At 47.3% G+C, this 27,087-nt stretch overlaps 2 protein-coding genes across 3 annotated transcripts in view; one reads left to right on the forward strand and one right to left on the reverse strand.

Moving 5' to 3' along the window:
- The window catches only part of CBFB (core-binding factor subunit beta), an 82,044-nt gene extending 59,260 nt beyond the window's left edge, over nucleotides 1-22,784 (reverse strand). For both annotated transcript variants that reach the window (XM_047710253.1, XM_047710254.1), the window contains exons 1-4: nucleotides 22,781-22,784; nucleotides 7,192-7,447; nucleotides 6,879-6,965; nucleotides 1,951-2,067 (exon numbers count right to left, since the gene is read on the reverse strand). In XM_047710253.1, coding sequence (XP_047566209.1) covers nucleotides 1,951-2,067; nucleotides 6,879-6,965; nucleotides 7,192-7,269 — 282 coding nt within the window. In that variant the 5' untranslated portion in view covers nucleotides 7,270-7,447; nucleotides 22,781-22,784. The remainder of the gene's footprint in view (nucleotides 1-1,950; nucleotides 2,068-6,878; nucleotides 6,966-7,191; nucleotides 7,448-22,780) is intronic.
- On the forward strand, nucleotides 17,491-26,391 carry LOC125088529 (translation initiation factor IF-2-like). The gene is made up of 4 exons (XM_047709747.1): nucleotides 17,491-17,586; nucleotides 19,835-20,092; nucleotides 25,169-25,372; nucleotides 25,885-26,391. Exons 1-4 carry the CDS (start codon nucleotides 17,491-17,493, stop codon nucleotides 26,047-26,049), a joined length of 723 nt encoding a protein of 240 aa, XP_047565703.1. The 3' UTR covers nucleotides 26,050-26,391.
- Nucleotides 26,392-27,087: the final 696 nt, after the last annotated feature.

Raw genomic sequence — 27,087 nt, forward strand, 5'->3', positions numbered from 1 at the left:
TAAGTCACACAAAGTTTTTGGTTTTGGTGGTCATGTAACTAAAAAAATGTCAATGGCTTAAGTCCAAGAGTAATCTGGTCTTCGATCTGGTAAACAGTTATCATTACATTAATTTAAGCAAACATACTTTCTAGTAGAGTTAACACCCATTTATTAGTTATTGAATACTGGAAGACTTGAGTAACATTGAGATGTGCACTTTGAAGTGTTAAAGTAGTTTAGCATTAAAATTGAGAAAAAAAACTTTTTGGTTTATGTCTGTAGTATCTGAGCCACCATGTTAAATAAACATTAAGAAAGTGTTCTGAACAAGGAGAAAAATAATTTCTTCATTCACTTACACATACATGCACAAAACAGACCAAAAAAGCATAATCCCACAATGACTTCCCAACTTCTTCCTTATATATAAGAATTACAAAATAGTAAAACTTGCAACATTTGCTTTTAATCTTCCAAGCAAGCAAGCTAATACATAGAAAAGCAAATCCCTTATGACTCACTTTAAAAATTCTATAGTCTATTTTCCCTCTCCTTCTCCAAAGATTAGTTGGTTTGTCACCCACAAAAGATCAAACCCTGGGGTGCATGGGTGGCTCAGTCAGTTAAGCACCAGACTCTTGGATCTGACTCAGGTCATGATCTCAGGGTTGTGAGATTGAGCTCTGGGTTGGGCTCTTGCTCAGCTAGTAGTCTGCTTGAGATTATTTCCCCCCTCCCTCTCTCTCTATAACAAAGAAATAAATCTTTTTTTAAAAAGAGTTTATTTATTTGACAGAGAGAGACACAGCAAGAGAGGGAACACAACAGAGGGAACACAAGAAAGGGAGTGGGAGAGGGAGAAGCAGGCTTCCCACTGAGCAGGGAGCCCAATGCGGGGCTAGATCCCAGAACCCTGGGATCATGACCTAAGCCTAAGGCAGACTCTTAACGAATGAGCCACCCAGGCACCCCTAAAATAAGTAAATCTTAAGGAAAAAAACCAAACAACCCATCTTAGGTCCTAAAGTTTAAACAAAAAACTTCATTGTGTATATATATAAAACCAGGAATATTTTTCCTAATACAGACTCATACAAAATTCTTTGTATTATTTATGTATTATGTTTTGCAAGTAAAGTGAGAAGTTATGGTATTCATGACAACACTTAGAAGAGTAAGTGAGCAAGTTCATAAAAACAGGCATAGAAACACAAAGGAAATAGGAGAAATACTGAGCATAAAATGAGGCCAAAAAATATTTTTCTTTAAGTATTTTATTTCCATAAGAGTCAACTTCTACATTAAAAGATGAACCAATCCATTATTCACTAAAATTTCACCAAAATTATGTAATACATTTAAGTTAGGCTTTAATAGAGCTCTCAGTTTAAACAATTCTTATCTTCAACCTAAACTTCCAACATAAAAATTTTAAGGCATCAATTTGTTTTCCCAGCTTTTCCTCAAAACAAAAAAATTATTTCCAAGTTCAAGTTTTCACACTATTTTTTAATGAAAATTAAATTTGCAGTATTAACAGAAGTAGAAAGTTACCCATGAGCTATTTCTAAATATTATTAAATTATGCCTACAGAGCCTTTTCCCATTTTTCTCTTAATTTTATTTTTTTAAAGCACTGTAGTCACTTAGGTTAGCAAAACAAAATATATTCTGTCAATACTTTCAAAAGAAATAAGTTTTAAATGTTACATGTAAGAAAGCACACTACTCTTTAAGGGCTAGAAGTTTCTATGATGAATATTATATACATGAAATTAGTAATGGAATGACATAAAAAAAATTGACAGTTATTTAAAAAAATCGTATTACATCCTTGTAATATGAAAACACACCTGACCATATGTGTGTATAATCAGACCTGTGATCTCTTCGTTAAGCTGTAAATCTTCCAATGATCTCTAATAAAACAATCCACAGTATTTCAAATTGCAAAGAAATGTTTCCTACCTTGCCTGCTTCTCTTTCTAAGTCGACATACTCCCGGCTAGGTGTCTGTCGTTGTTCTCCCTGCCAGCTGGCCGGAAAAAACTGGAGAGACAGATTGGTTCCTGTGGCCACAAAAGCCTTTTAGAAAAATCAATACAAACAGGATCAGGAGCAGGACATTACATAAATTATGCAGACAGTCATTTATTTTTACATCAGTTTCTGTCTTAAGCGATGCAGCAGTGAGAATACTTAAAAGTAAAAAAACATGCACTCATCATTTTTCTTAAGTATTAAGTTACAAACATCTGATTCCATTTTGAGGACCTTCGCCATTGGCTGCTTAAATATAAAATCAGACATGGAATCAATACTTTCTTTCAGGTCATTTTTTGCTGACGTTAGGATCTCGCATTGCTAATGTCTAACCAGAAGACATCATCTCTGAATTTAAAAACTTCTATTTTTAAATGTGAAAATCACTAAAGATCTATACATTTTGAATTTTAAAGCATACCACAACTTCAAGTTGTATAAATGGGACATTTTAATTTCTCTTGATTTCCCTTGTTTAATGAAATACTGCGTTCTCAAGCCCATGTTAAAAACGCACAGGACTGTGTCTTCTGATAAATGATACATTAGCAATATGATGTGACAGTAGTTATCTCTCTAAAACCTTAGGTGATTTAAAAATATTTGTTTTCTAAAAAAAAAATATATATATATATATATATTTCTTTTCTGAAATTTAACTTTAGGAGAACTGGATCTGACTATATAAAAGAGTATTCATTTAATATTTATAATAAAATTTGGATGCACGGTTCAACAGACAGAACAATCTAAAGCCATTTCGATAAAGAGTTCTGTGTAGCCCATAAGCAATTTAACTACATTTCCTCCAAGTAAAAAATGGAATTAGCATTGTACCTCTTCCAAAGGGAAATTCAGAAAGAAGCAAAAAAAGCATTTTGGAAAAAAAAACAAAAAACCCTGAAACATTGTTCATCATCTGAATGTAAACTTTCTTTGTTGAAATGAGAGGTTTTGGTTTGTTTTATTTTACTAATTAAAGTTCCACAACATACTTTGTTTCCAATCAAACAGTCTTCATCTGAAAGCAAGGGGTTCACATTTTGGGCAATTTGTTTAAAGCCATCAGCTGATTGAACCATCCACTAGTACCCCTGAATGATTAACAGCTTAGATTCCTTAGAGATAAAAATGTATTCTTCTTATTTCTACTATTGGTATTGTAGGTACAACTGCCAACCTAACTGCCAACCTAAAGAAATCTTTGATGCCATTTACCTAATTAACAGGGATACTCTTTCTTGTGGTATTTTACATGAACGGGGACTGAAAAAACATCAATATTACAACATTAACCTTTAAAAAAAATCTTTCCCCATTAATACCAAGTTTAAAAAACAATCAAGTATACTGAAATGAACCAACAATAGTTAAAATGAAAAGCAGACGCTAGAAGGCACAGTGCCTAGGCTGTAGGATGAAGCAATTTACTTAGCTGTACATCAGTTTCCCTACTAATTAGTATTTGTAAAGTGCTTATAATAGTACCATGTAAATGCCATTTAAGTATTTGCTAAATAAGAGAAATAGTTCTGAGCTGGATAAGAGAGCTAACTTTTTCAGCCTTAGATAATAAAATAAATTCTCAGTGTAGAGTGGTGGCAGTTAAGAGATTCAGCCCATGAATGAATGCCTTATGTCAAAATCCCCAGGGCATGTTTCTTTAGTATTCACCTAGTAATAAATCCTTCCACTCCCTGTGTACCCCAAATCAGCTCTGTGCAAGTAAAAACAACCTACAGATCTTATTACCTCACCTCCCGTCTGAAGACCAACCTCAGAAGAGATTTCCTGCTTCATCACTTCATGCCCATTATCTCATCAAGATCCCTCTCTCTGAGAGAGGAGAAGTGGTAAAAACAGATCATTCTACAATAGCATTTCACAAATTTGACCATAGAACTCTTTTTCTAATGGAATATCTACACACACATAACAATTGGGAAAACTCTGTTCAAAAACACAAAAATGCTTACACTGGTATCATTGTCTTTATGGAAGACTTCCAGATTGTCCCAATGATTATTCTACAGGTTTCACAAATTGCAGAATAACACACTTTAAGCCAATTCAACACACCTTTATCCTTCCATCTTCAGGACTAAAAATATATGGTTTTTACTGCTGTCACAGTCATCACCGTACCTGAATTCTTTTCTTTAATTTACCATTAGTGTTAAAGACTTCTCCAGCACTCTTACCACAATAAAAGTTACATGAGGAATAAAACAGACCAAATAGATTCTACCCCTTACTCATAATCACTTTTATTCATGCTATGATAAGGAGTCTGGGTAAGTTTTATAATTATGATTACATCTATCTAAATACAAAATAAATTCTTTAGTCTCAATGATACACTAAGGAGATGTTCAAAATTAAAAGAGTAAAAAGGGGGGGATTGATAACAGTTTTGGTAATTACACATATTTTTACTGTATATAGCTGCTGCCAAAACAGAGTCAAAATAATACCTTCTCCACACCTATTTTCCACAACCAAATAAGTGAAAACCACAGCCTGTTCCTAACTTTTTAAAAAGACAAATTTTAGGCATTATATTAGGTAACCTCTAAATTCAATTAATCAAGTAGCTATGATACAAAAGACGTTATGCAGAGTACCTGTTTAGAGGGGAGTATATTAATGTATACACCAGAGTTAATGTGGTCTGCACCCTCTAGGAGCTAGGGATCCTGTAATTTAAATGTGAAGAATACTGAATTAAAGGGGGGGGGGCTAGAAAAAGGAGGAAATGTGAAATTCCTTCCCAAATTACAAATAATTACATTATTCAACAAATTAAGACATGTATGCTATATTAAGTGAGAATATTACACAAAACTCAACCTACCCTCCTTTAACTTTTTTTTTTTTTTTAAAGATTTTATTTATTTATTTGACAGAGATCACAAGTAGACAGAGAGGCAGGCAGATAGAGAGAGAGAGAGAGAGAATGAGAGAGGGAAGCAGGCTCACTGCTGAGCAGAGAGCCCGATGTGGGACTCGATCCCAGGACCCTGAGATCATAACCCGAGCCTAAGGCAGTGGCTCAACCCACTGAGCCACCCAGGCGCCCAAGACCCCCTCCTTTAACTTTTAATACTTGTCAGATATTAAGAACTTATTAAAATTCATAGGCTCAGATATCTGGAAAAGAGAAAGGCCTAAAAAGTCTGTCTGATTTATCCCTGGAAAGAAACTTATGATAAGTACAAGCAACCTATAATACTACTATAATATTATAATATAGCAATTCTGATCTACTGTGGGTTAAATTATACTCCCAATTCACAGTTATACTTAGTAAAGTCCCCGATGTGACAGAAAACAACCTAATAACTATACTGTATAGGTCCTCCCAAAAAAAAAACCCTCAGCTCTAAATATCAGGAAGTACTTTGTACCTCATCTTTCACACTTACATCAATTAACTCCAGGAAATCCACTGGATAGATATACCACCCACCTTTTGCAAAAGGAAGCCCAGACAAAGAATAATATATCACTGGGTCAACTAATGAATGATTCTTCTATCACTCAGGCCAAAACCGAAAGTATGTCTTAGGCATTTTAATCATGTAACTATTATAACTACTCCAGAAACTTGGAAGTGTTTTACTTTCATAACAGACACTAATGACCAAATATTCTAGAGCTCCTAATAAATTTAGCCAGTATCTTCACATGATCTGTAATACAGTTCTAAAAAGTCTTCATTTTAAATAGAAAAAATATTCTTAAAAATAAATTTGATTTAGGTGATGAAAAGGGAGAACTTTATGGTATGTGAATTGTTTTTCAATAAGATATATTCTCCATAAGGGGTGGGGGGGGAGCAAATGTTCCATTATGTCCTCCTATTGTTAACCCAAATTCAAACTCCACCATTGCTTCAAGTCTCTGCAAATGCAATGGGCCCAGTTCAGAGTAGATAACAGCATTCCATTAGACAGCACTTCCACTTCTTCTGTTTTTTAATTAGTAAGATCTCTTTTCTTTAGCTTTTTCCTACTTACCTTTGGCTTTTTCATTCCCCCCTCGTTAGCACCTCCAATAAGACAAACCAAAAAGATGATGAGACACTTGAGCTTTTTTTCCCCTAAGGTAAGGTTTGGTGAAGGTGAAGCACTGAATCCACCACCTAAAACACGGCCTCAAGATCAACTGTGGGTTTCACAAACCCATGCGATTCTTCAGGAACTGCGGCACTAAACGGGATATGTTTCTGAGGTTTGAAAAAAGATGATGGTTTCTGATTCTCCTGAGCCTTAACATTCTAAGAAAATAAGATGGCTCAGTCTTCAGGGCTTGTTTGTCTCTATTAGGACAATAGAGAACTGGTATAAAGCTTCTCAGCTATACCGGCGGTTAAACAGCTTCACATACAGATTTAACAACAAACCTAGCGTCCTGAGAAACTGACTCTCGCCCAGGAATCAGATCTTTGAATGAAGCCCCATTCTTTTTCCGCATGGGTGTTTTCTCCCTTACAAATACCCTACCCCTTAATGAGTGACACAGCCCGTACAAAGACCTCTCCCTGTTTAGTTGGGCTCGGGTGTGAGTTCTACTCGCGGCAAACTGCCGAGCCGCGTCTGGGAAACACAACCCGCCCGCAGAGAGCCGCAGGGAAGCGTCTCCCCGCGAGGACGCGGCCCGCCAGTGTCTGGTTTCTCATTTTGAATCCCGAGTAGGAAGTGAGACGGCGCCCGCTCAGTTCCGGGAGTCGCGGCGTCCGCGGCGTGGTCCGGAACCGGCCTGGGCCGCGGCGGCCCCCGCGCAACAAGTGACCCGCGCGCGCCTCGGTCCCCGCGCCCCGGGCCCCCCGCGCCCCTGCCCCGCCGACTTACGATTTCCGAGCGGCCGTCGCGGCAAGCGTTCTGGAAGCGCGCCTGGCGCTCCTCGTGGGGCCGGTCCCTGAAGCCCGTGTACTTAATCTGCAAGGCAGAGACGGCCCGAAATCAGGAGCCAAATCCGCGACGCCGCCTGCGCGCCCGCCCGTCCCGCGCAGCGCAGATAAGGGCAAGCAGAGTCTGCGGGCTGGCGGCTGCCCGGGCGAGATTGCACCTCCGCCGGGCTGCCCGGGGCCGCGCCGCCCAAACTTTTCTCCGCCCGGGCCCACTCGGGGCGCGCTGCGGCCTCCAAGCCGCCCGCCTGCCTCACCTCGCATTCGCGGCTCAGCTTCCTGAAGAACTCCTCGTTCTCGAACTTGCTTCTCTGGTCGGGCACGACGCGCGGCATCTTCCCGCCCTGAGGCCGCGCCGGCCGACCGGGCTCCGGGCTTGCGCGGCACCCGCTGGCCGGCTTCACGCTGACCGACTGACCGCCCACCCGCGGCGCCCCGACTCTGGCTTTCCTTTGTTTCAGGCGCCCGCCCGCGTGGGCTCCCGCTCCCGGGAGTCTGAGATGCCGCCGCCGCCTTAGCCGTTGCCTACCGCCCGCGCGAACCCAGCACTCGCCGCCCCCGGCCGCCGCCGCCGCCACTTCCTCTCGCCGCCCACCTCGCAAGCCCGCCTGTCCGCCCCGCCCCGGTCGGCCCCACCCCTCCTCCTCGCGCGCCCGCCCGCCCCAAACTCCGGCAAACAAAACGCACCATTCACAACTCTGCGACCCGCGCCGCGCATGCGCCGCCCGCCCGCCTGTGGGGCGGCTGGGCTGCGGCGAACCAGAGCTCCTCCCGCTGTACGGCCCTCTCGCTCCCTTAGCTGCCCGAGGGCTGCTCTGTGTAGACCCGCTCTGCGGGCATCTGCCCGGACCTTAGAGACGGGGAGCGGCCCGCGCTGGTCCTTTCTGTCGACTGTATGGAACTTTGGGGCTCCTCAGCTGCTCGGAGTGACCCCAGATTGTCACCTGAACGTGAAGAAACTTGGGTCCTTGGGGACTTTGTGTCCCAAAACCGACGGGGAGGGATGTAGGCTGCTCCTAGCAAAGACTAAAGGTGATAAGAGACCACAGAATCTAACTGAATCCACATCGTGGTGGAAAGCTGTTGGGAGTCATACGGTACTTGTCTGGGATCTCACTCCACTGTTTACACGAGCCTGAAACGAGCCCTGGACGCTCAGCCTCAGTTTGCCTATTTGCAAAATGCAGACACAAGCTCTCAGGGCTAGCGTGAGAGTCCAACACATAATGAGCACTCAATAAACAAGTCTCCAAAGAAGAAAAGCTGAATTGTATGTAAACCTAATGCCAGTCCATCTATTTACCCAAATGTGCAATGAAACCCTAAAAAAGATCCGCAAGTTTTAGGGAAGTCATTTGGCCCAACTGGAGAGAGTTTGACATAGGATTTATGGCAGAGGTTGACTAAAGGTTGATCCTCAATAAATTCTGATCCTTAAAATTCCAGCGTGTCAAAAACTCAGTGCAAGGATGGCAAATAGGTGCCAACTCTGACTGACAGTAGCTGGCCATATTGCAAAGGACTATGAGGATACAATGCTGGCCTGAATGCAGGATTTGGCAGAATTTCCTACCCCTGCTTAGTTCAATCTCAGTTTTGCAGATGCGGAACTGAGCTAGGGTGACCAAGTGTTGGGTTTTCCAGAGACTGTCCTGGTTTTACAGTGGAAGTCCCATATCCTAGGAAACCACTCAGCCCCTTGCAAACTGGGATGGTTGGTCACCCTAACTGAGATCCAGAGATGGATCAGTTGCCCAAGGTCAGGGAGGGAGTTTTCAGCAAAGTCAAATGTGTAAGCTGGTGGTTTTAACAAACACACTTTCTGAATCGCAAATATAGAATCAACCCTCTCCAAGGGCATTCTTGCCTGGCCCACATCAAACCTGTGTGAATATATGAGTGTGCCACAAATAGAAAGGGTACAGATGTGGATGTCACCAAGTACTACCATTGGGCCTCCATCTATCTCTAAATAGTCCCTCGGTTCTCTTTCTTTTTTTTTTTCTAGGTTTTTTTTTTAATTTTTAATTTTTTATAAACATATTTTAATCCCCAGGGGTACAGGTCTGTGAATCGCCAAGTTTACACACTTCACAAAACTCACCATAGCACATAACATCCCCAATGTCCATAACCCTACCCCCCTCTCCCGACCCCCCCAGCTGCTCCCCCCACTTCGGTTCTCTTTCAATTGCAAGTGACAGAAACCCAATTCAAACAAATTTAAAGGTAGAAAGGGGTTCATTTTATTTTAAGTAAATAAATCACACAGAGGGAGGGATAGTCTCCTGGTTTCTCCCCCCCGTTTTTCCATTTCTTCTCACCTGCTTACCTTTCTCAAGCATCCTTCTATGGTGTCCATTTCCTGGCAAAGGATGGGAGCAGCCACTTCTCCAAGTCATAAAATTTCTGGGAAGGACTTGGATTGGCCCAGTCTGTGTCACATACTCTTCCCTCTACCAAATCACCACGTGCAGGCTGATATGATGACATGGGCCAGCTTATGTCACATGCTCTCCCATCAGCACTTAGGGGAACTGGGATGGGCAGCCTCATATAGTATATCCCATGTCACACCATTCGACACCCTCATATTCCTTTAAGGTAGACATTAGTATAAAATTTTCCATTTTGGGGCGCCTGGGTGGCTCATTGGTTTAAAGCCTCTGCCTTCAGCTCAGGTCATGATCCCAGGGTCCTGGGATCGAGCCCCGCATTGGGCTCTCTGCTTGGTGGGAAGCCTGCTTCCTCCTCTCCCTCTCTCTGCTTGCCTCTCTGCCTGCTTGTGATCTCTGTCTGTCAAGTAAAGAAGTAAAAAATCTTTTAAAAAAAATTCCATTTCTGCCTCTAAAGAATGATCCACAAGGCAGCACTCTTACTCCTCGGTGTGTCCAGGTAGGGCCATGAACTTGTTGCTGATCTTGGTGGAGGGGTGGGAGTACAGAATGGGGCAGAGTACATGAACCGTCAGCCTCATGGGGGTGGGGAATTATGTCCTGAGGGAAAGGGCTGAGAAAGCCTGCCAGGCAGATCCAGAACAGCAGCACCACAGACAGCCTTTGGCAACTCCAGGCCACAGGATAACCCACTCGGCATTGTCTGGCATCCAACCAGCCAGGACGACTGGGAAACCAGCCGCAGGCTGGAGGAGGCCATCTCCTCGGCTGACCTCTGTATGCCTTTTGTTGTTGTTGCGCAAGTTTTTTTCACTTATTTTAAAAATTAGAGGGGCACCTGGGTGGCTCAGTGGTTAAAGCCTCTGCCTTCGGCTCAGGTCATGATCTCAGGGTCCTGGGATGGAGCCCCACATCGGGCTCTCTGCTCACAGCGGGGGGCCTGCCTCCTCCTCCTCTCTCTCTCTGCCTGCCTCTCTGCCTACTCATGATCTGTCTGTCAAATTAAAAAAAAAAAAAAAAAAATTTAAAAAAAAATAAATAAATAAAAATAAAAATTAGATGAAAGGAAATTAATAATGGAAAATATCACCCGTGTCAGGTATATTTAACTCTGTGTTTCTGTCCAGCTGGGTATGGATTGGTCCAGCCATGACCCATGGAGGGGTTTGCTAAGAGCCAGCTCTAGTAGGGTTAGTCCATAGATGGAAGCCTGTGGCTGTCCGTTCTTTGCCTAGAAACACCCCAAACCAGGCTGAATTGTCTCTGAAGCCCTGTCATTTGGATCCTTCCTTTCCTAAGGATTCAGCCTGCCCAGGGCCTCTTTTTCCTATCTTCCTGGGTGGATAGCTGCTCCTACGGAACTCCCTGACCCATCTTGAATGGATGGGCAGAGAATGCGCAGTAACACTGAGCAGGGAATGGGAACCCTCAATCGTTCGGCTCACCTGTGAAGCTGGATGCTTTTATGTCCCTTATCTCAGTTAATTCAGAGAACCACTTTCTAAGACAAGTTTTCTTGTCCTAATTGGACAGATGAGGAAATAGAGGCTTTGAAACAATAAATAAGTGATCATAGGACAGTGACAAGTCCTTGACTCAGTAGAGATAACAAAATGGCATCGGGGTATATCATCTTCATTCACTCCTCACAAGTTTGGTATGATTGACCTTATTCTACAGATGAAGGAACTGATACTCAGAAGGGCTAGCAATCCCCGGGCTGTGCTCTTAACTGTTCTGCCCTAAGACATCTGCTGGTGGAGCTGCTGAAAGTACTGCTCCTCTCTCTGGCTGAACTGCGAGCTGGTGGACAGTGGCAAATGGAGGTCATTCCTCCTGGAGCACCCTACCATGTTCCCAAAGGGTCCCCGACAGGCTGAATGAAGGGATCCTATTGTGGGCCTTGTGGCAGGATGTGTTTCTTGACCTCGATGATTATGCATTCCTGTCCCCTGAGCCCATCTGTTTGTCCTTTGTTGGCTTGGAAGGTCAAAGCCTAGACTAGACATCCTGCCTCCTTAAGTGAGCAGAAAGGATGGCTTTATCCAGGTGTGGTATTGGCAGCTCCCCACATCTGCCTCGCCTCATACAGAGGGTGAGGTCTTCCCAGGCCCCTGAGCCTCTAGTACATTTTTTCTAAGGAAAGAGTTTCCTTTCAGTTACTGAGGAAATATTGTGCCATCTTGAAGCTGAAATAGGATCTGGAACCGCAAATGAGACTTGACGGTGGGAGGGGAAAGAAGGGAAATCAGTGGCTGCCACAGCTCCTAACACCCCAGCTCTACCTAGCTTCTAGTTTGGGGATGGAGAAGGGACCAAGTCCAGGATGAGGGACTCAATCTGCCCAAACCGCCAGGCAGTTTCCTGGGCCCTAAAGAATTCTTTTTTTGAGATATAATTTATCTACACTGTAAAATTTACCCCTAAGCCCTTAAGAATTTCCCCTCCCAGGAGGTTCTCCCCCTTCTTGGCTCCCCTGCTACCCTCCCCCACCAGCCCAGCCATCCCAGAGGGAGAGGAAAATCAAGAGGAGCAAGTTTCCCTAGAATAGCATTTCTTCAGTGTTGGGATCAATAAACCCGTTTGCTTAAAAGGAACCAGATGATTTCATCCTTGTAATTACAAGTTTGACGTTTGCAAATCTTGCCCAGGCTCCAAGCGAGCCTCTTTGTCGTGGGAGGCGGAGGGGTTTGTCTGGATGCCTGGGGATGGGGACCGAGCCTCGCATACTGGGAAGAGGGCCAGACTGGGGTCAGGAGGCCAGGCTGACCAGTCTTCAAGGGCTATTTGGGACTGCTCCCCTTCTCCTCCCCTGCTCTCTGAGTTTCTGGCTGGTGATGGGAAACAGAGGAGACTAGGGGACTAGAGAATGGCAGGGGCGAGCCCTAACTGCACTGCCCATCCCCCCAAGCCCCTCCCCCAAGCCTCTGATTTGTCTATGCAGGAAGGCTAGGGCTCTCAGCCCAGCATTCACAACTTCCTTTCCTTTCCAATTCCATCTCCCATCATTGGCCACCATAGTCCAGCTGTTCTGACCTGTTTACATTTCCACATGCCTCATTGCCTTTGCTCTTATTGTACCTTCTGTCTAGCATGACTTCCTCCCCTTTCTCTTCTGTGAAGACTCACACTTTTTCTTTAAATACAAGTTCAGGGACCTTTGATTGTCCTCCATAGACTCACTACCCACAGCGTCCCTCACTCTATCATTTGGGTCCATACAACACATAGACGAATCAGGGAGATGGTCAGCACACATAGGACATAGCAGCACCCTGGCAAGATTTGGCTCCCCACTAATTTGTGTTCATTTTACTACTGTGCAGCCTTCATACGGGTGTCTCTTGCCCCACCCTTCCATTTTTTAAAAATTATTTAAAACTTGCGCATATTTTTGTAGAAAACTTAGGAAATATAGAAAGAGAGTCTCACCATTCCAGAAGAATCATTGCTACATTTAAGCATATGTTCTTTGGCCTTTCTCCATCTACATTTCTTTACATAGTTATGGTGTTCTATAGGAACAGTTTTGGGGGCACCCGGGTGGCTCAGTCGTTAAGCATCTGCCTTCAGCTCAGGTCATGATCCCAGGGTCCTGGGATTGAGCCCCACATAGGGTTCCCTGCTTAGTGGGAAGCCTTCTCCTCCCTCTCCCACTCCTCCTGCTTGTGTTTCCTCTCTCGTTCCTTCTCTCTCTCTGTCAAATAAATAAATAAAATCTTAAAAAAAAAAAAGGAACAGTTTTGGATACTGTTATCATCTAACCTTATGGCATAAATATCTTCTCATGTAATCATATAAAAATCCTAATGACATCCTGGCTGATCTCCTGTGTTGGGCATTTATTCAGGTTGTTTCCTATTATTCGCTGGTATAAAATTGGCTTCTGTGAACATCGTGGTGCTTAAGGACTTTTCTTAAAAGTTTTGGATAGTGTTTTTAGGGTTAATTTCCAGAAGTAGAACCATTGTGTCATAAAGTACAGACATTTTAAGGTTTCTGATATCTGTTGCCAAATTTCTCTTTGGCAGTGAATTTTCTTTCTTCTTGAGTCTTAAAAATCCTTCCTCCCCCATTTCTCTTCTCAGTGTCTCAGACACAGGAAGTGCCAACCAAGAATAAACCAAGACCTGCAGATAGAGATCAATGGATCAATAAAGGAGGTTGAATAATTCAACATTCACTTCTGGCTCATTATCGACTCTGGAATCCAAATACATTCTCTTTTACCTTCTCTCCTTTTGTCTCCGTGCTGATGATGTCCTGTTCTTGGATTCTTCCCCAAATTTCCCAAGCTCTAAACCATCCTGGCAAGCAGGGTTTCCCATCATGTTGTAATAGTGTCTTGCAAATAGACAGACAGAATTACTAGCCCACAGCCTCCTCACCAGCCTGCCTTCCCTCTAGGAACACAAGAGGGACAAATAAAGCAGACAATAATTCTCATCTTCTAGATGATACTTCTGGGTAAATGGGCAATGTGTTTGTCTGGCTTCAGACTGTTCTAGTCCTAGCTAGCTTCCTCTGTTTAGCTTTTTTTTTTCCCTCCCTTTCTCAACCAGGCAAATTAATACTCTCTCTTTTTTTTTTAAATACTCTTTCATTAAATGTGGAGTCAGGGGTACCTGGGTGGGTCAGTATGTTAAGCGTCTGCCCTAGGGACATGATCCCAGGGTCCTGGGATTGAGCCCCGCGTTGGGCCTCTCTCTGTCCCTACCCCTGCTTGTGCTCTCTGTCTCTCTCATGCTCACTCTCTTTCTCTCAAATAAATACATAAAAAATCTTAAAAAAACAAAAAACAACAAAATGTGGGGTCAGAGGCCTCTGAGAACGACACTGGGAGAATGACTGCCACACACCAATGCCTGATGGAGACTGGACCCAACCTCCTCAAAGGCACCTGATAGCTTCCCTAGCCCACCTGATGCTCCTCCTACCCCAGGGGAACTCCCAGAATGCCTTGCAGCTTAGGTAGTGTTAGTGATTGAGATGGACACAGAGATGAGGCACCTAGATCCCTCTTCAGTGAAGAACTTGTTACCTGAGCAGCTGGGATTGGTCTCAGCCCTTTCTGAGATTCCCTGAGCTACAGAGAGCTACCTGCAAGTCATTCTTCCTTTCTAGGCACCTTATATCCAATGACTGGTGATGGGTGTATACATTTTTTTTTAAGATTTTATTTATTTATTTGACAGACAGAGATCACAAGTAGGCAGAGAGGCAGGCAGAGAGAGAGAGAGAGAGAGAAGGAGGAGGAAGCATGTTCCCCGCTGAGCAGAGAGCCCGATGCGGGGCTCAATCCCAGGACCCTGAGAGGACCTGAGCCGAAGGCAGAGGCTTTAGCCCACTGAGCCACCCAGGCGCCCCAGTGATGGGTGTATAAAGGCCCAGCAGAGCAATGCTGGTGGACCATATGAACTCTCAGGCTCCCTGGGGAGTCACCTGAAGCTGTTGTTGGGTGGTGTATAACTTCACTTCTTCCTCTACCCAATTTTGCTTTTTCCTCTTTCATCAACATGTTTTGATCCCAAAGGCACTCCTTAATAAACATCTTGCAAGCAAAACTTCCTAGAGAACTTGACCCTGTGACAGTGACAAAGAGTTATTCCCAACAGAGCTTCACCCAGGGCCATCTCCCTTAGTATACCTGGGTGCGACCTGACTTAGAGTCTGGACGATGAGGCGCTGTGGGGAAGTCACTTTATAAATGTGTTTTAAGGTCTTGCAAAGTTTTATTTAGTTATTTAAAGATTTTATTTTATGTTTTTAAAGATTTTATTTATTTATTTGAGAGGAAGAAAGAGAGCACAAGCAGGTGGGATGGTTAGAGGGAGAACCAGACTCCCCACTGAGCAGGGAGTCCGATGTGGGGCTTGATCCCAGGACTCTGGGGTCATGACCTGAGCTGAAGGAAGATGCTTAATAGACTGAGTCACCCAGATGCTTAAAGATTTTATCTTTAAGTAATCTCTACACCCAGTGTGGGGTTCAAACTTATTACCCTGAGATCAAGAGTCACATACTCCATTGACTGAGCCAGCCAAGCAGGAGCTCTTGTTTTAAGTTTTTTTTTTTTTTAAGATTTTTTTTTTTTTTTTTTTGACAGACAGAAATCACAAGTAGGCAGAGAGGCAGGCAGAGAGAGAGGGGAAGCAGGCTCCCCGCTGAGCAGAGAGCCCCATGCGGGGCTCGATCCCAGGACCCCAAGATCATGACCTGAGCGGAAGGCAGAGGCTTTAACCCCTGAGCCACCCAGGTGCCCCATTGTTAAGTTTTATTTTTAAAAAACTTTTAAAAACTGTTTTGGAAGAGACATGAACCATTTGTGGACATCAGTGGTTGTCTGGTATGAGTTGAGATTCCTCACTTGTAAAATACGGACACTGTGTAATCTTTGCTTTAGTAAAAGTAAATTTCCAAACACTCTCTCATTGGACTTTCCTAAATTCCTTCCCAGTAAGGAGGAAAGGAATTACTGTCCTATTTTGCAATTCAGAAAATTGGGATTCAGAATAAGTGACTACCTTATTTAAAGGCAAACGGCCAGAAAGACGCACAGAGAGAGATCCCAGAAGAGCAAAGTTGTCCTGAAGTTAAAGAAATTCAGTCTCTTTATTCTTTGTTAGAGTAACTTGATGTCAGAGACCTTTCATGGCTTGTCTAAGATCCCAGAGCTAGCTGGCTACTCAGTTTTTTAATCCGTAAATTAAGGACAAAGGCATCTACTTGTTTCTGTCAGGACTGTTTTGGTTTCAAGTGACAGAAACCCAGTTAGAGTTGCCTTACACAGGGGTTTCTGGGTGGCACAGTCAGTTAAGTGTCCCACTCTTGGTTTTAGCTCAGGTTATGATCTCAAGGTTGTGGGACCGAGTCCCACATGAGGCTCCGCACTTAGCACAGAGTCTGCTTGGGTTTTTCTTCCCTCTCCCTCTGCTCCTCCCCACTAAAATAAACAAATAAATATTTTTTAAAAACTGGCTTACATAGAAAAGGGAAGGTATTAGCTCAGTTAGCGGAAAACTCTGGGTGTATAAGTGACCAGACATGGCTGGATCTAGGTGTTCAAGCACTGGCACCAGAAATCTGTCTGTCTGTGTCTCTGTCTCTCTTGGTCTCTTGGTTCTGTTTCTCTGTTTTAGTTTTATTCACATGCTGACTTACCCTCCAATGATGAAAATTGTTCTTTCCCGATATTCCCACAAAAATCTTGGTTTGACTTTGGGGGCGCCTGGGTGGCTCAGTGGGTTAAGCCGCTGCCTTCAGCTCGGGTCATGATCTCAGAGTCCTGGGATCGAGCCCCGCATCGGGCTCTCTGCTCAGCAGGGAGCCTGCTTCCTCCTCTCTCTCTGCCTGCCTCTCTGCCTGCTTGTGATCTCTCTGTCAAATAAATAAATAAAATCTTTAAAAAAAAAAATCTTGGGGGCGCCTGGGTGGCTCAGTGGGTTAAGCCGCTGCCTTCGGCTCGGGTCATGATCCCAGGTCCTGGGTTCTAGCCCCACATCAGGCTTTCTGCTCAGCAGGGAGCCTGCTTCCTCCTCTCTCTCTGCCTGCCTCTCTGCTTACTTGTGATTTCTCTCTGTCAAATAAATAAATAAAATCTTTAAAAAAAAAATCTTGGTTTGACTTTAATAGACTTTAATACTTTGGGTTACCTGTTCATCCCTGACCTGTGGACATTGAGCTGCTGTCGAGAGGGTAACATTGCACGAACGGATGTATTAGGCAGGCAAAAACACTAGATGATACCTGGGTTAGTGCCTGGCACAAAGTTACAAGCTCTCAAAGAACAGTGGCTATGGCAATCTTAAAGGTCCCTTCTGGTTTTGAAATTCTAGGATTTTCCAACTCCATACTTTGATACAAAGCCAACTATAAATGTTGGCAGTCAAGGAAAGTACAGGGTAACAATTTGAGTTCATACAAGGTCAATTTAAAATACCATAAAATGAGCTGAGAAGGGGCCAGAAAAGGAACTCTAGAAAAGGAGCACATGCTCTCCCATAGCAGAGGGTAGCTGCCTGGGCCTTGCCTCCTTTTGTAGCTGAGCCAGGGGAAGGGCAATGACAGAATCAAGGTGTGGCCCTGGAAGGGGATTTCCTGAGGCTCTGGGGCTGCTGTGTGCAAAGATCTTTCAAAGGATTCGGCTTCTTTTAGCATCAAATGACTTGGCTGCACCAGCTCTGGGAGCTGAAGGCAGCCGAGGATGGGCTGCGGGAGTCCATTGGGCTGCAAAGACTGCCCGGTGTGGATGCTTTGGTTAGGTGGTGACCAAGCAATGTCCCAGTGAAAGGCATGTGTGGTGTAAGGGTGTGTGTGGGTGGCAAGCCCAGAAGAGGCAGAGCTGGAGCCGAGGTTCCGGCCAGGCTCTCATTCACGCGGTAAACCAGGTAAGTGGTGCCCCCTGGAGGTGCACATTGCAATAGCTCTTCCGTTTGCCCTACCTGGGCTCTGTGAGAGGGAGGGAGGCCTGTGCCTCCTCCTGACAATGGGTTCCTGACTGTTTCCATGCTTCTCACATTAGACTCCCACTACCAAGAGTTGTTTGGGTATGTTTGCATCCTCTCTGTTTGAAAAAAAATTATTCTTTTCCCAGATATGCTGAGTATTTTAGATGTATTGGTTGCCTAAAGGCTAGGTAGTTAGGATTTCTCCTGGCAGGAAGGATTAGAGAGGCCACTTGAATGTCTGAGGTCACACAGCAGAGGAACAGTTGTATTAAAACTCAAGATCCCTGTCCATTGGTGGCCTTTCCTGGCACAGCAGAGTTCCATGTTTCAGGAGTAGCAAGTTGATGGTGGTGTTCCTGGCAGATGTGGAGATGCCCAGCAACAGAGCCAGAGGTTCAGTCTTGGGTCTGGGGTTTCTGGAACGATCTGGAGGCTATAGTCCTTCCTCCAGGCCAGAAGAGTTGTTCCTTAGTCAAGAGACATAAATCAGCCATAGGAGCCTCCATCAGCTTTGGATGAATTTTTCTGCCACTGCTGCTTATTTCCTGAAAGGCTTTTCCTCCACTTCCAGGCTCCCCCTCAAAAGGGTTCTTGCTCCTTAGCAGTAGGTCCATAATGCAGTGGCTCCTTGGTGAGGTCACTGGCATGCTTTTCCACCAGTACCTGTGGCCAAAAGCTGGGAAGGGATGAGTCCTGGGCCACAGCTGGAGGGGACTGGGGCTGGAGTACGGTCCTCCTGGGATTGTTACCAGATGTACGGATGAGGAGAACCAGGCCCAGAGAGGCAAGTGGCTTGCCTGAGGACACCCATAGAAGAATAGGCAAAGACAGGAATATTCAGTTTCCAAATTCGTCAGAAAAGAGGCATGTTGAACTCTGCTCTGTGACACCATCTGATCTTGAGTTCTTTCAGGCTTCAAGTGAGTCTTCCCCCTCTCCCCATTTATCCCAACAGACCAATGGGCCCAAACCCATCTCCTTGTGGCCACGGAGTTACCAATGTGATTTTAGAGAGTAAGTAGTAGGAGGCTAGAGTCCTGTCCTGATCAGCTTTCCATGGAGGAGTTGGGGAGAGAAGAGGTTTCCCCAGCAACAGTGGGCCCTGCCTATGTTCCCACCATGGACAGCACATCCCCTTGGGGTTTTCATGGATCTGGTGGGTAGGGGCTGAGGTCCCCCAGGCCCTGGGGGTGGGGGAAAGCCAGCCCCAGGCTGGGCTGGGTAGGAGACCACTCAGCCAGAGTGCCCTAGGAGCCCTCCAGTGAATAGGGGAGAGGGAGTCGTCAGACCAGGCCTCTGCTTTTGTCTAAAACTCCTTAGAAAAACAGGACATCTAGGAGTCTCTCTCAACTTCTACCTCCCCTTCCCTCATCTGTCACCTAGTCCTGTGCAACTATTTTATGAACTTGCTTGCTGTCTCCCACGAAGGACTCATTGGTTCTGCATTGCCCTCCCCATGCCACTGCATCCAGCACTGGTCAGGAGCCTCAGCACCTTTAACACAGCCCCCTGTGGCACTGATGGGGGAAACAGAAGAATTGTGAACCTTCCTCCTGAACCCTCCCTGCTGCATCTTCTCTCCTAGAAACTTCAGCCTCATCTAGCGTGTCTTGGGCATAAGCTTACTTTGTCCCTCACTGCAGGACCCCAGTATGTCCAGCTTGGGCTGGAAAGGGCTCAGTTGGGAAAGACAAAGCCTTGAAGTGGTGGCACCTGACGGTACTGCTCCTCTTCCAGGCCATCTTTCCTTCACCTGATGCCTCCCTGGACCTCAGAGCTTCTATAAACTTGGGATCCTGGCCAGGCCCTTGGAGCACCTCCCCTGGCAGCCTGTGGGCTCTTGGAAGGCAGGATTGATCCCTTTTGGGTCTTCTAGAGCCTACAGGTGGCCAGTCACGGCACGGGACCCAAGGAAGAAAGTCCATGATTCATTCATCGGTGATGAACGCCTGTGGCCCTGCGCTGCCCAAATTCCTGCCCACCTCCCGGCCGGGGGGTGGGCACGAGCCAGCATGGGGGCACCAGGAGGGACCTGCTCTGTGCGCGGGCAGCCTTAGCGGGGCCTTGGAGAGCCCGAAGACAGGAGAGCCACGAGACCGAAGGGGCTTGGGCAGAACTCACCCGTTCCACGGCTGCCAGACACCGGGGACCGCTCCGCTCCACCGCGCCGCCTGCCGCCCGCCGCCCGCCCGCCGGGAGACTGCTGGCTGGCGCCTGGGCTCGGGCCGTCACAGGCGCAGGAGCCCTTCGGGGGAGGGAGACCCCCCTCCGCTGCCGCCCCCGACTCCCGACCCCGTCCTCAAGCCGCCACCGCGGTGAGTTTCAGCTCCAGGCGCCCTCGCGTCCGCTCGGGCTCTGGCCCGGAGCCAGGCGACTAGATCTATCACTGCCGCTGGCGGGAGGCGACGGCGGGCCCCACGGGGCTCCTAGGCCGCCGGCGCTGTCTGCTGGGCCCTAGAGAGCGGCGGCGGCGGCGGCGGCGGCGGCGCTGCGGGGGCTGCGGTCGGCGGGGGCACCGCGGATCCGCCGCGTCTTCCGCACTAATTGGCCCTCCCTCCGCCGCCTTCGCGGGTAATTGCTGCTTGGCCGGGTGGAAGTGGCAGGCGGGGTGTCGGAGGGGAGGAAGGGGCGCCGCTTCCGGAGCGAGGCGTGAGGCTCAGCCCGAGCTGAGCCGCGGGGCGGGCGGCAGCCGCGTGTGCGCGCTGTTCCGACGCGGGCTTTGCGCCGCTGTGCCTTCGCCCTCGCGGCGGCCCTGGCACGCCGCGGTAAACCCAGGGAAAAGCCACCCAAGTGTCCTGGGGACTTCACCAAGATCTGTGCACCGTTCCTTGCGGGATGGGGCCTGGCAGAGACTTTAGGAACAACTCTGGGTGGCCGTCGGAGACTCGGGTGCAGCCAGGAAGCTGAGGTGGACGCAGGCCGGGAGGCAGCCTTCCCCGCCTCCCTCATCCAGTGGTGCCACCTCAGGAGGAGTAGACAAGAAGAGGGACGTCTTCCTGAGAGGACAGGGTGGGTGTGGGGCAGGGACTGCGGGAGGCAGGGGGCCAGCTAACCATCCTGGTTGCCCACTGGAATTCCTCCAGGCTCCAAATCTGAGAGAAGGTCCTAGGGTATCCCTGGGAGCCCTTTATGAGCCTGGCATCTGCGGCAGCCTGCCTGAGCCCTGACTGAATCCTAGTTCCTCCTCAGCGGCACACCCTCCGATTTGGGAGATAATAGCCTCTGAGCAGGTGGCTCTTTGGAGCACATTTCTTCCCCAGACATGCAAGAGAGCCCAAGGAGGGAACAGAGAGACCTTCAGGAGCAGGCCTGGACTAACCTGCAGTCAGACCTTGGGACCTCCAGGTCAGGGTATCCTGCAGGCTCTGAAGTGAATCAAGCCCAGCTAGTCCCTGCTGAGCTGTGCCCCGGGTGGCCCAGGACCACCTTCCAGGGGGCTGAGCTCCTAGCTCTCACTCAGGGTCCCACTGAATGGCTGTTTGGTTGACTGTCCCTTGGTTAGAGGTGGGTGGGGATGTTCTGCTGCCTATGTGTCCCCTGAGAATAGGGCTGCCACACCTCCTCTAGGGGCCATCCTCCCTCAGGGATTGCTCCAGGTTTGGATGGAAGCGACAGGGTGGGTCAGACAGGCCTGTATCAAATTCCCACTCTGCCGCTACTAGGTCATGACCTTGAGCGAGGTCTTTTATGTCTTGTGTCTCAGTTTCCTTATCTGTAAAATAGGGGCAATAAAATGTTACCCTTGTAAAATAGAGGTAATAAAATCCGAGACAGGGTTTTTGTGAAGATAAATATTTGCTGGAAAGGGGTATTGTCTCCCTTTTCCAACCGTTCCTTTGCTTTCGGGGCTTAGATGCTGGGGCATGGAAGATTGGGGACCCCTGCCCCCCACCACTCTCTGCAGCTTCTAGTTGTCTCAGGAACTCCGGAAGCCCTAGGAATAGAGACTAAGCAACACTGTAGTTTGGGGCATAAAACCTGTGGGACACTACATAGCAGCATTGTTCATAGCAGCATTACTCACAAGGGCCAAAAGGTGGAGACAAACCAAAGGTCCATCAACAGATAAATGGATAGACAAAATATGGTGTGTACATAGCATGGAATATTATTCAGTCTTAAAAAGGTATGAAACTCTGATGCACACTACAACTTGGATGCATTCTGAAGACAGTATGCTCAGCAAAATAAGCCAGACACAAAAGGACCGATATTGTATGATTCCATTTCTATGAGGTACCTGGATAGTCACATTCACAGGATAGAAAGTAAAATAGTGGGTACCAAGGTTTGGGAATGAGAGGAAATAGGGAGTCAGTGCTTAATAGATGTAGGGTTTCAGTTTGGGATGATGAAAAAATTCTGGAGATGGATGGTGGCAGTGGTTACATAACGATATGAATGTACTTAATACCATTGAACTGGGCATTTAAATATGACTAAAAGGGCAAATTTTATGTTATATATATATTTACCACCAAAAACCAACAAAAAACTAAACTAAACCAATAAAACTTGTGGTACAGGTTGGGGTATGCCCAGATCCAGTTGTAGCAGAGGCCAGAGTGAGGAGTCTGACTGCAGCACAAAAATCTAAACCCATGGACAAGTGAGCATGGAGTATGGATGTCCTTGAGGGGCATACTTGAGACAATTAAAAAGCTGGATGTTTTGCAATCCAGGCAAATTGCCATAGCCCCTGTCACTGAGTGTAGCAAAGCAGACTCAGCCCAAGGAGGAGCAGGCAGCAATGCACCCTCCTCTGAGGGCTCAAATCAAGACACCATCTGCTTTACTCAACCATTTTACAGATGGAGAAGGTCAGGTCAAGTCAGTTTTGTTTGTTTGGTTGGGTTTTTTTTTTTTTTTTAGGTTTTTTTTTTAAAGATTTTATTTATTTATTTGACACAGAGAGAGAGAGAGAGATCACAAGTAGGCAGAGAGGCAGGCAGAGAGAGAGGGGGAAGCAGGCTCCCTGCTGAGCAGAGAGTCCAATGCGGGACTCGATCCCAGGACCCTGGGATCATGACCTGAGCTGAAAGCAGAGGCTTAACCCACTGAGCCACCCAGGTGCCACAAGTCAACAGGTTTTTATTGAGGACCAATCCTGTGTCCAGGCTTTGGGGGGGGGGGGTTGGAGGGGAGGTGAGTAGGGGAGGGAGAGAAGATCCTAAGCTGTCAAAGCTTCACTCCATGTAATAAGAAACCTGCCCAAGGCCTCAGGCTAATGTGATATGAACAGGCACAAGGCTGAGCAGGATGAATGGTAAATGACAAGCTGGGTTCAATGCTAGGGGCAGTGGCAGTCTGGGTGGATTTCCCAAAAGAAGTGGCTTCAAGTCGACCTCGAAGGGTAGGGAGGATTTGGAGAAGGGAGAGTAGGGTTTGCCCTGAGGCTGGGTAGTGGGGCATAGCACAGCAGTAAAAGGATCTGGCCTTAACCTGATGGCATCAGTGAGACCTGGGGCATCATGGGATGTCAGGCTGAAGAAGGGAGTGCAGGGCCCCAAACAACAGGCTAAGGCTCTAGCTCTGGCAGGAGGTAGGATGGAGCCTCTGCAGGGCTTACGTTGGGGAAGGCAGGTTGCTTGTTTCAAATGAGTCCATGGCCAGTCTCCCCAAGGCTTGGGTGGAGGGACAATCCCTCAGACTCCCTCCCTGCATAACCAGCCTCAGAAATGCCTCTGTTTCTCAGGTCTGCAATGCTGGTGCAGTCTCATTTGTCCTCACCATGCCTCCTTCTCTTACCCTTCCCTGATTCACCTTCTCTTTGGAAATTGGGGTCCAAGAAGTCTTTACAGAGATGATATTTAGACCTTTAAGAAAAAAAAAAAAATATGTGGTGGCAAAGGGCTTCCAGGCAGAGGGAATAGTATGTGCAAAAGATCAGGGCTTTTGGAGGAAGCACAATTATAAGGTTACAGAAAAACATGGGGGTGTGTGAAGGGAAGATGTGGAGAGATGTCATAGTAAAGATTTTGGAGATTTTCATGCCAAGAGGCTAAGAGGTTTGGGGCTTTAGTATGGGGGCAGAGGGAAGCCATGAAGAGTTTTAAGCAGGTGAGTGATTTGGTCTGATGATATTTCAGAAAGATCCCTTGAGTGTCATATGGGAGATGGATAGGAAGAAGAGAGAATGTGGAGATAGTCACAAGACTAGCCAAAGCTCAGCCCACATGTCACCTCTGCCAGGAAGCTGCTCCTTCCCATCCAGGCTTAGTCAGACACCTCCTCCGTGCTCTCAAAGCACCTTCTGCTCCCCCCAGTACAGCAACTTACTGTTTTTGTTATAACATTAACAAGCAGCTGGAGGATGTGTGTCATGTCTGCAAGATTCTTGAATTCCAGCTCCCAGTATAGGGCTGGGCAAAACGCAGAGCATTATGAATACATGAGTGAATGAGGAGTGTGGTCATGCGACAGAGAAAAACACATTCTAGGGACATTTAAGACCTGGTGACTGGGGAAGAGGGGGCAGTCTGCTTGGGCTGATCATGCATTTCCTTTGGGACACACAGGGACAAATACCTAAGCAGCTGGTCAGTGGGTCCAGCACTGAGCAGGAGGACTGCCCAGACATGTCAGGGGACCAGACTCAGACTGTATGGGCAAACTTGGCCCAGTATTTCATCATTTGGCAACTCAGCACCTTTTCCTCATCTGTGAAATGTCTGGGGGCCAGAATAGGATGTGACATTTGGAAAAGAACGTGGAATGCTAACATCCCACCCTGCTCCTTCCACTATTGCTTCCATACCAAAAGGCTTTCATTTCGAGGAACATTCTAGATTAGGAACTGCCTTATGGTTGGTCAATGGAGCGGTGGTGTCCCTCACCCCGCACTATCCACCCAGCCCTAGGGGCCTTTCCTATCAGCTCTGCCCACCCATCTACCCAGTTGCCCCATCCTGCCCATCTGGCCTCCTGCATCCCTCTGCTGCGACCTTCCACATTCCTTTCTTCCTGCCTCTGTTGCATCTCATCTCCTCTGGGATAATCAGGGTCCGGAAGCCCCGACCGTCTGGTTGCTCAGGGGATCCTGCCTGGTTCTGCCTGGCCCCGCCTCGCCTCGCCTAGCCTCGGCGCGTCCCTGAGACACCCGGTCTTGGGACCATACCTCTTTCCCGAGAGTTAGGTCCCTCTCCATTGGAGCATCCTGTGAAGTTAGGCGCCGCCCCAGCACGCACGCTTCACAGCCGCGCCCCCACGGCCCCCTCCCCTATCCTTCCATCCGGCCCGCACCTCCTCCTCCCTGAGCCAGAGTTCGGAGGATGCCGGGTCCCTGGTTCCTCGTGCTGGTCCCCGGCCTCGCCTACCTCGGGAAGCCCAGGAGGTCGAGCCTCGGCTGCAGCAGCACCAGCACCACTTTCTCGCCGGCGCCCTGTTCATAGGCACAGTATGCGGAAGCGGAGCCCACGAGGAAGGCGACTCCTGGGCACTGGACCATCACCTGGGCACCGGACCATCACCTGGGCACCGGACCATCACCTGGGAGGGGAGAGCCAAGGCCTGAGCAAGGGGCGGCGCACATGGAGATGAACACTCGCCCGCAGCAGAGCGTCCCTGCGCGCGTGCACTGGCGCAGACAAGTTCAGGTACAGACCGTCCTCCCGGAAGCTCAGCCACTTGTATTGTTTTTGAGTGTTGAGATACATGGAAGCGGTCGGCCCCAGGCCTCCTGAAGATCCCTGCGGACACCGTGTGAGTTTGGGCCCAATGGGATGGCCATAGAGGGGAGAATGATTGCAAACCCAGGTTCCGCAGTTGAGGGAATAGAGCCAAACGCAAAATTTAGGGGTGTGTGTGGGGTGTGTGTGTGTGTGTGTGTGTGTCTGCGTATCTGCCTGTGTTCGAGTGGCTTTCACTAGCGTTAGGGTCCAGGGGTGGGAGGCGGCTTGGCTCCCCTGGGTCTCCCCTCTGCCTGGAGCCTACCCTCATGAGTCTGTGCAGGAGAGGCTCCCTGCTCCTATTGGAGACCCTGTTGGTGTTGTCAAGCCAGAAATCTGGGTACCCTGAGCACCTCCCTGTCTTTCATGTCCCCTTCCTCCCTTCAGTCTCTGCTCTGCCTCCCAAACAGCTCTTAAATAGCCCTCTTCCTCTCTTCCAGAGTTGGTGCCCTGCAAAGGCCATTACCACCTCTGGCCAGGACACTGCCCCAGCCTCTTTACATCCTTTCCAACTCATCCTCCACACTGGATTGAGAGAAAACAGAAACCTGACCATTTCCCTCCCCTCCTTAAAACCTTCCTGGGCCCGGCTGTGCTCAGGATAAGATCCAGATTCAACCTGCACTGCCCCAGACCTTCTCCCTCTAGTCTTCTGGCCACCCTTTCCTCCAGATACACATGGACCCTTCCCTCTCACCTCTAAGCCCCTTTGCTTCTGTCCCTTCTGCCAAATGTTTTGTCCTCTGCCTGGCAAAATCCTACTCATGCTTAAGGCTCTGCTCAAGTGGTGCCCCCTCTGCTGGGCACTTCCCCTCTGTGCTTCCCCAAAGCTCTATCCATGTGGACTATAGTACTGGGTTGGAGTTGTTTTAGGGCGCCTGGGTGGCTCAGTGGGTTAAGCGGCTGCCTTCGGCTCAGGTCATGATCTCAGGGTCCTGGGATCGAGGCCCGCATCGGGCTCTCTGCTCAGCAGGGAGCCTGCTTCCCTCTCTCTCTCTCTCTGCCTGCCTCTCCATCTACTTGTGATCTCTCTCTGTCAAATAAATAAATAAAATCTTTAAAAAAAAATATTCTATATGTGATGACTATCCTGTAGCCTTGTTGGCAACAGTCTCCCCTCAACATGACCAGAAGGGATGGGTGAGGAAGGGGTGTTATATCTACATTATATAATTTTGGTTACACGGTCAGTAATGGTATGTTCTGTAAGACTCGATAGCAGTAGATGGCTTAATGTGGTGGTTCTGAGCCAGGCTGCTGGGTTTGAATTCCAGCACTGCCAATCTTAAGCTGTGTGACCTTGGGAAAATCGCTTGCCTTCTCTGAACCTTGGTTACTCTATCTGTAAAAGCAGCATAATAGTAGTACTTAACTCATACAGTTGTAGTGAGGGTTAAATGGGCTAATGTAGGGAAAGCACTTAAAACAGGGAAAACCCATTATGTCACTCGTTGTTATTAGTACTTGGGAAAAGGCTGATGTGGTTTAACAACTTGAAAAGGGCAGGATTTGAAATTATATATTGGCCATAGAGAGTGCACACCAAAACACTCCAAAGATGTCTAAAGTAACAGGAAGTATTAATGTCAAAATGACGTCTGAGTTGCAGTTATTAGTGACCTTGCTTTTTTTCTTTTACTTTT

This window comes from Lutra lutra, chromosome 17, assembly GCF_902655055.1.
Source record: "Lutra lutra chromosome 17, mLutLut1.2, whole genome shotgun sequence".
NCBI classification, from domain to species: domain Eukaryota; kingdom Metazoa; phylum Chordata; class Mammalia; order Carnivora; family Mustelidae; genus Lutra; species Lutra lutra.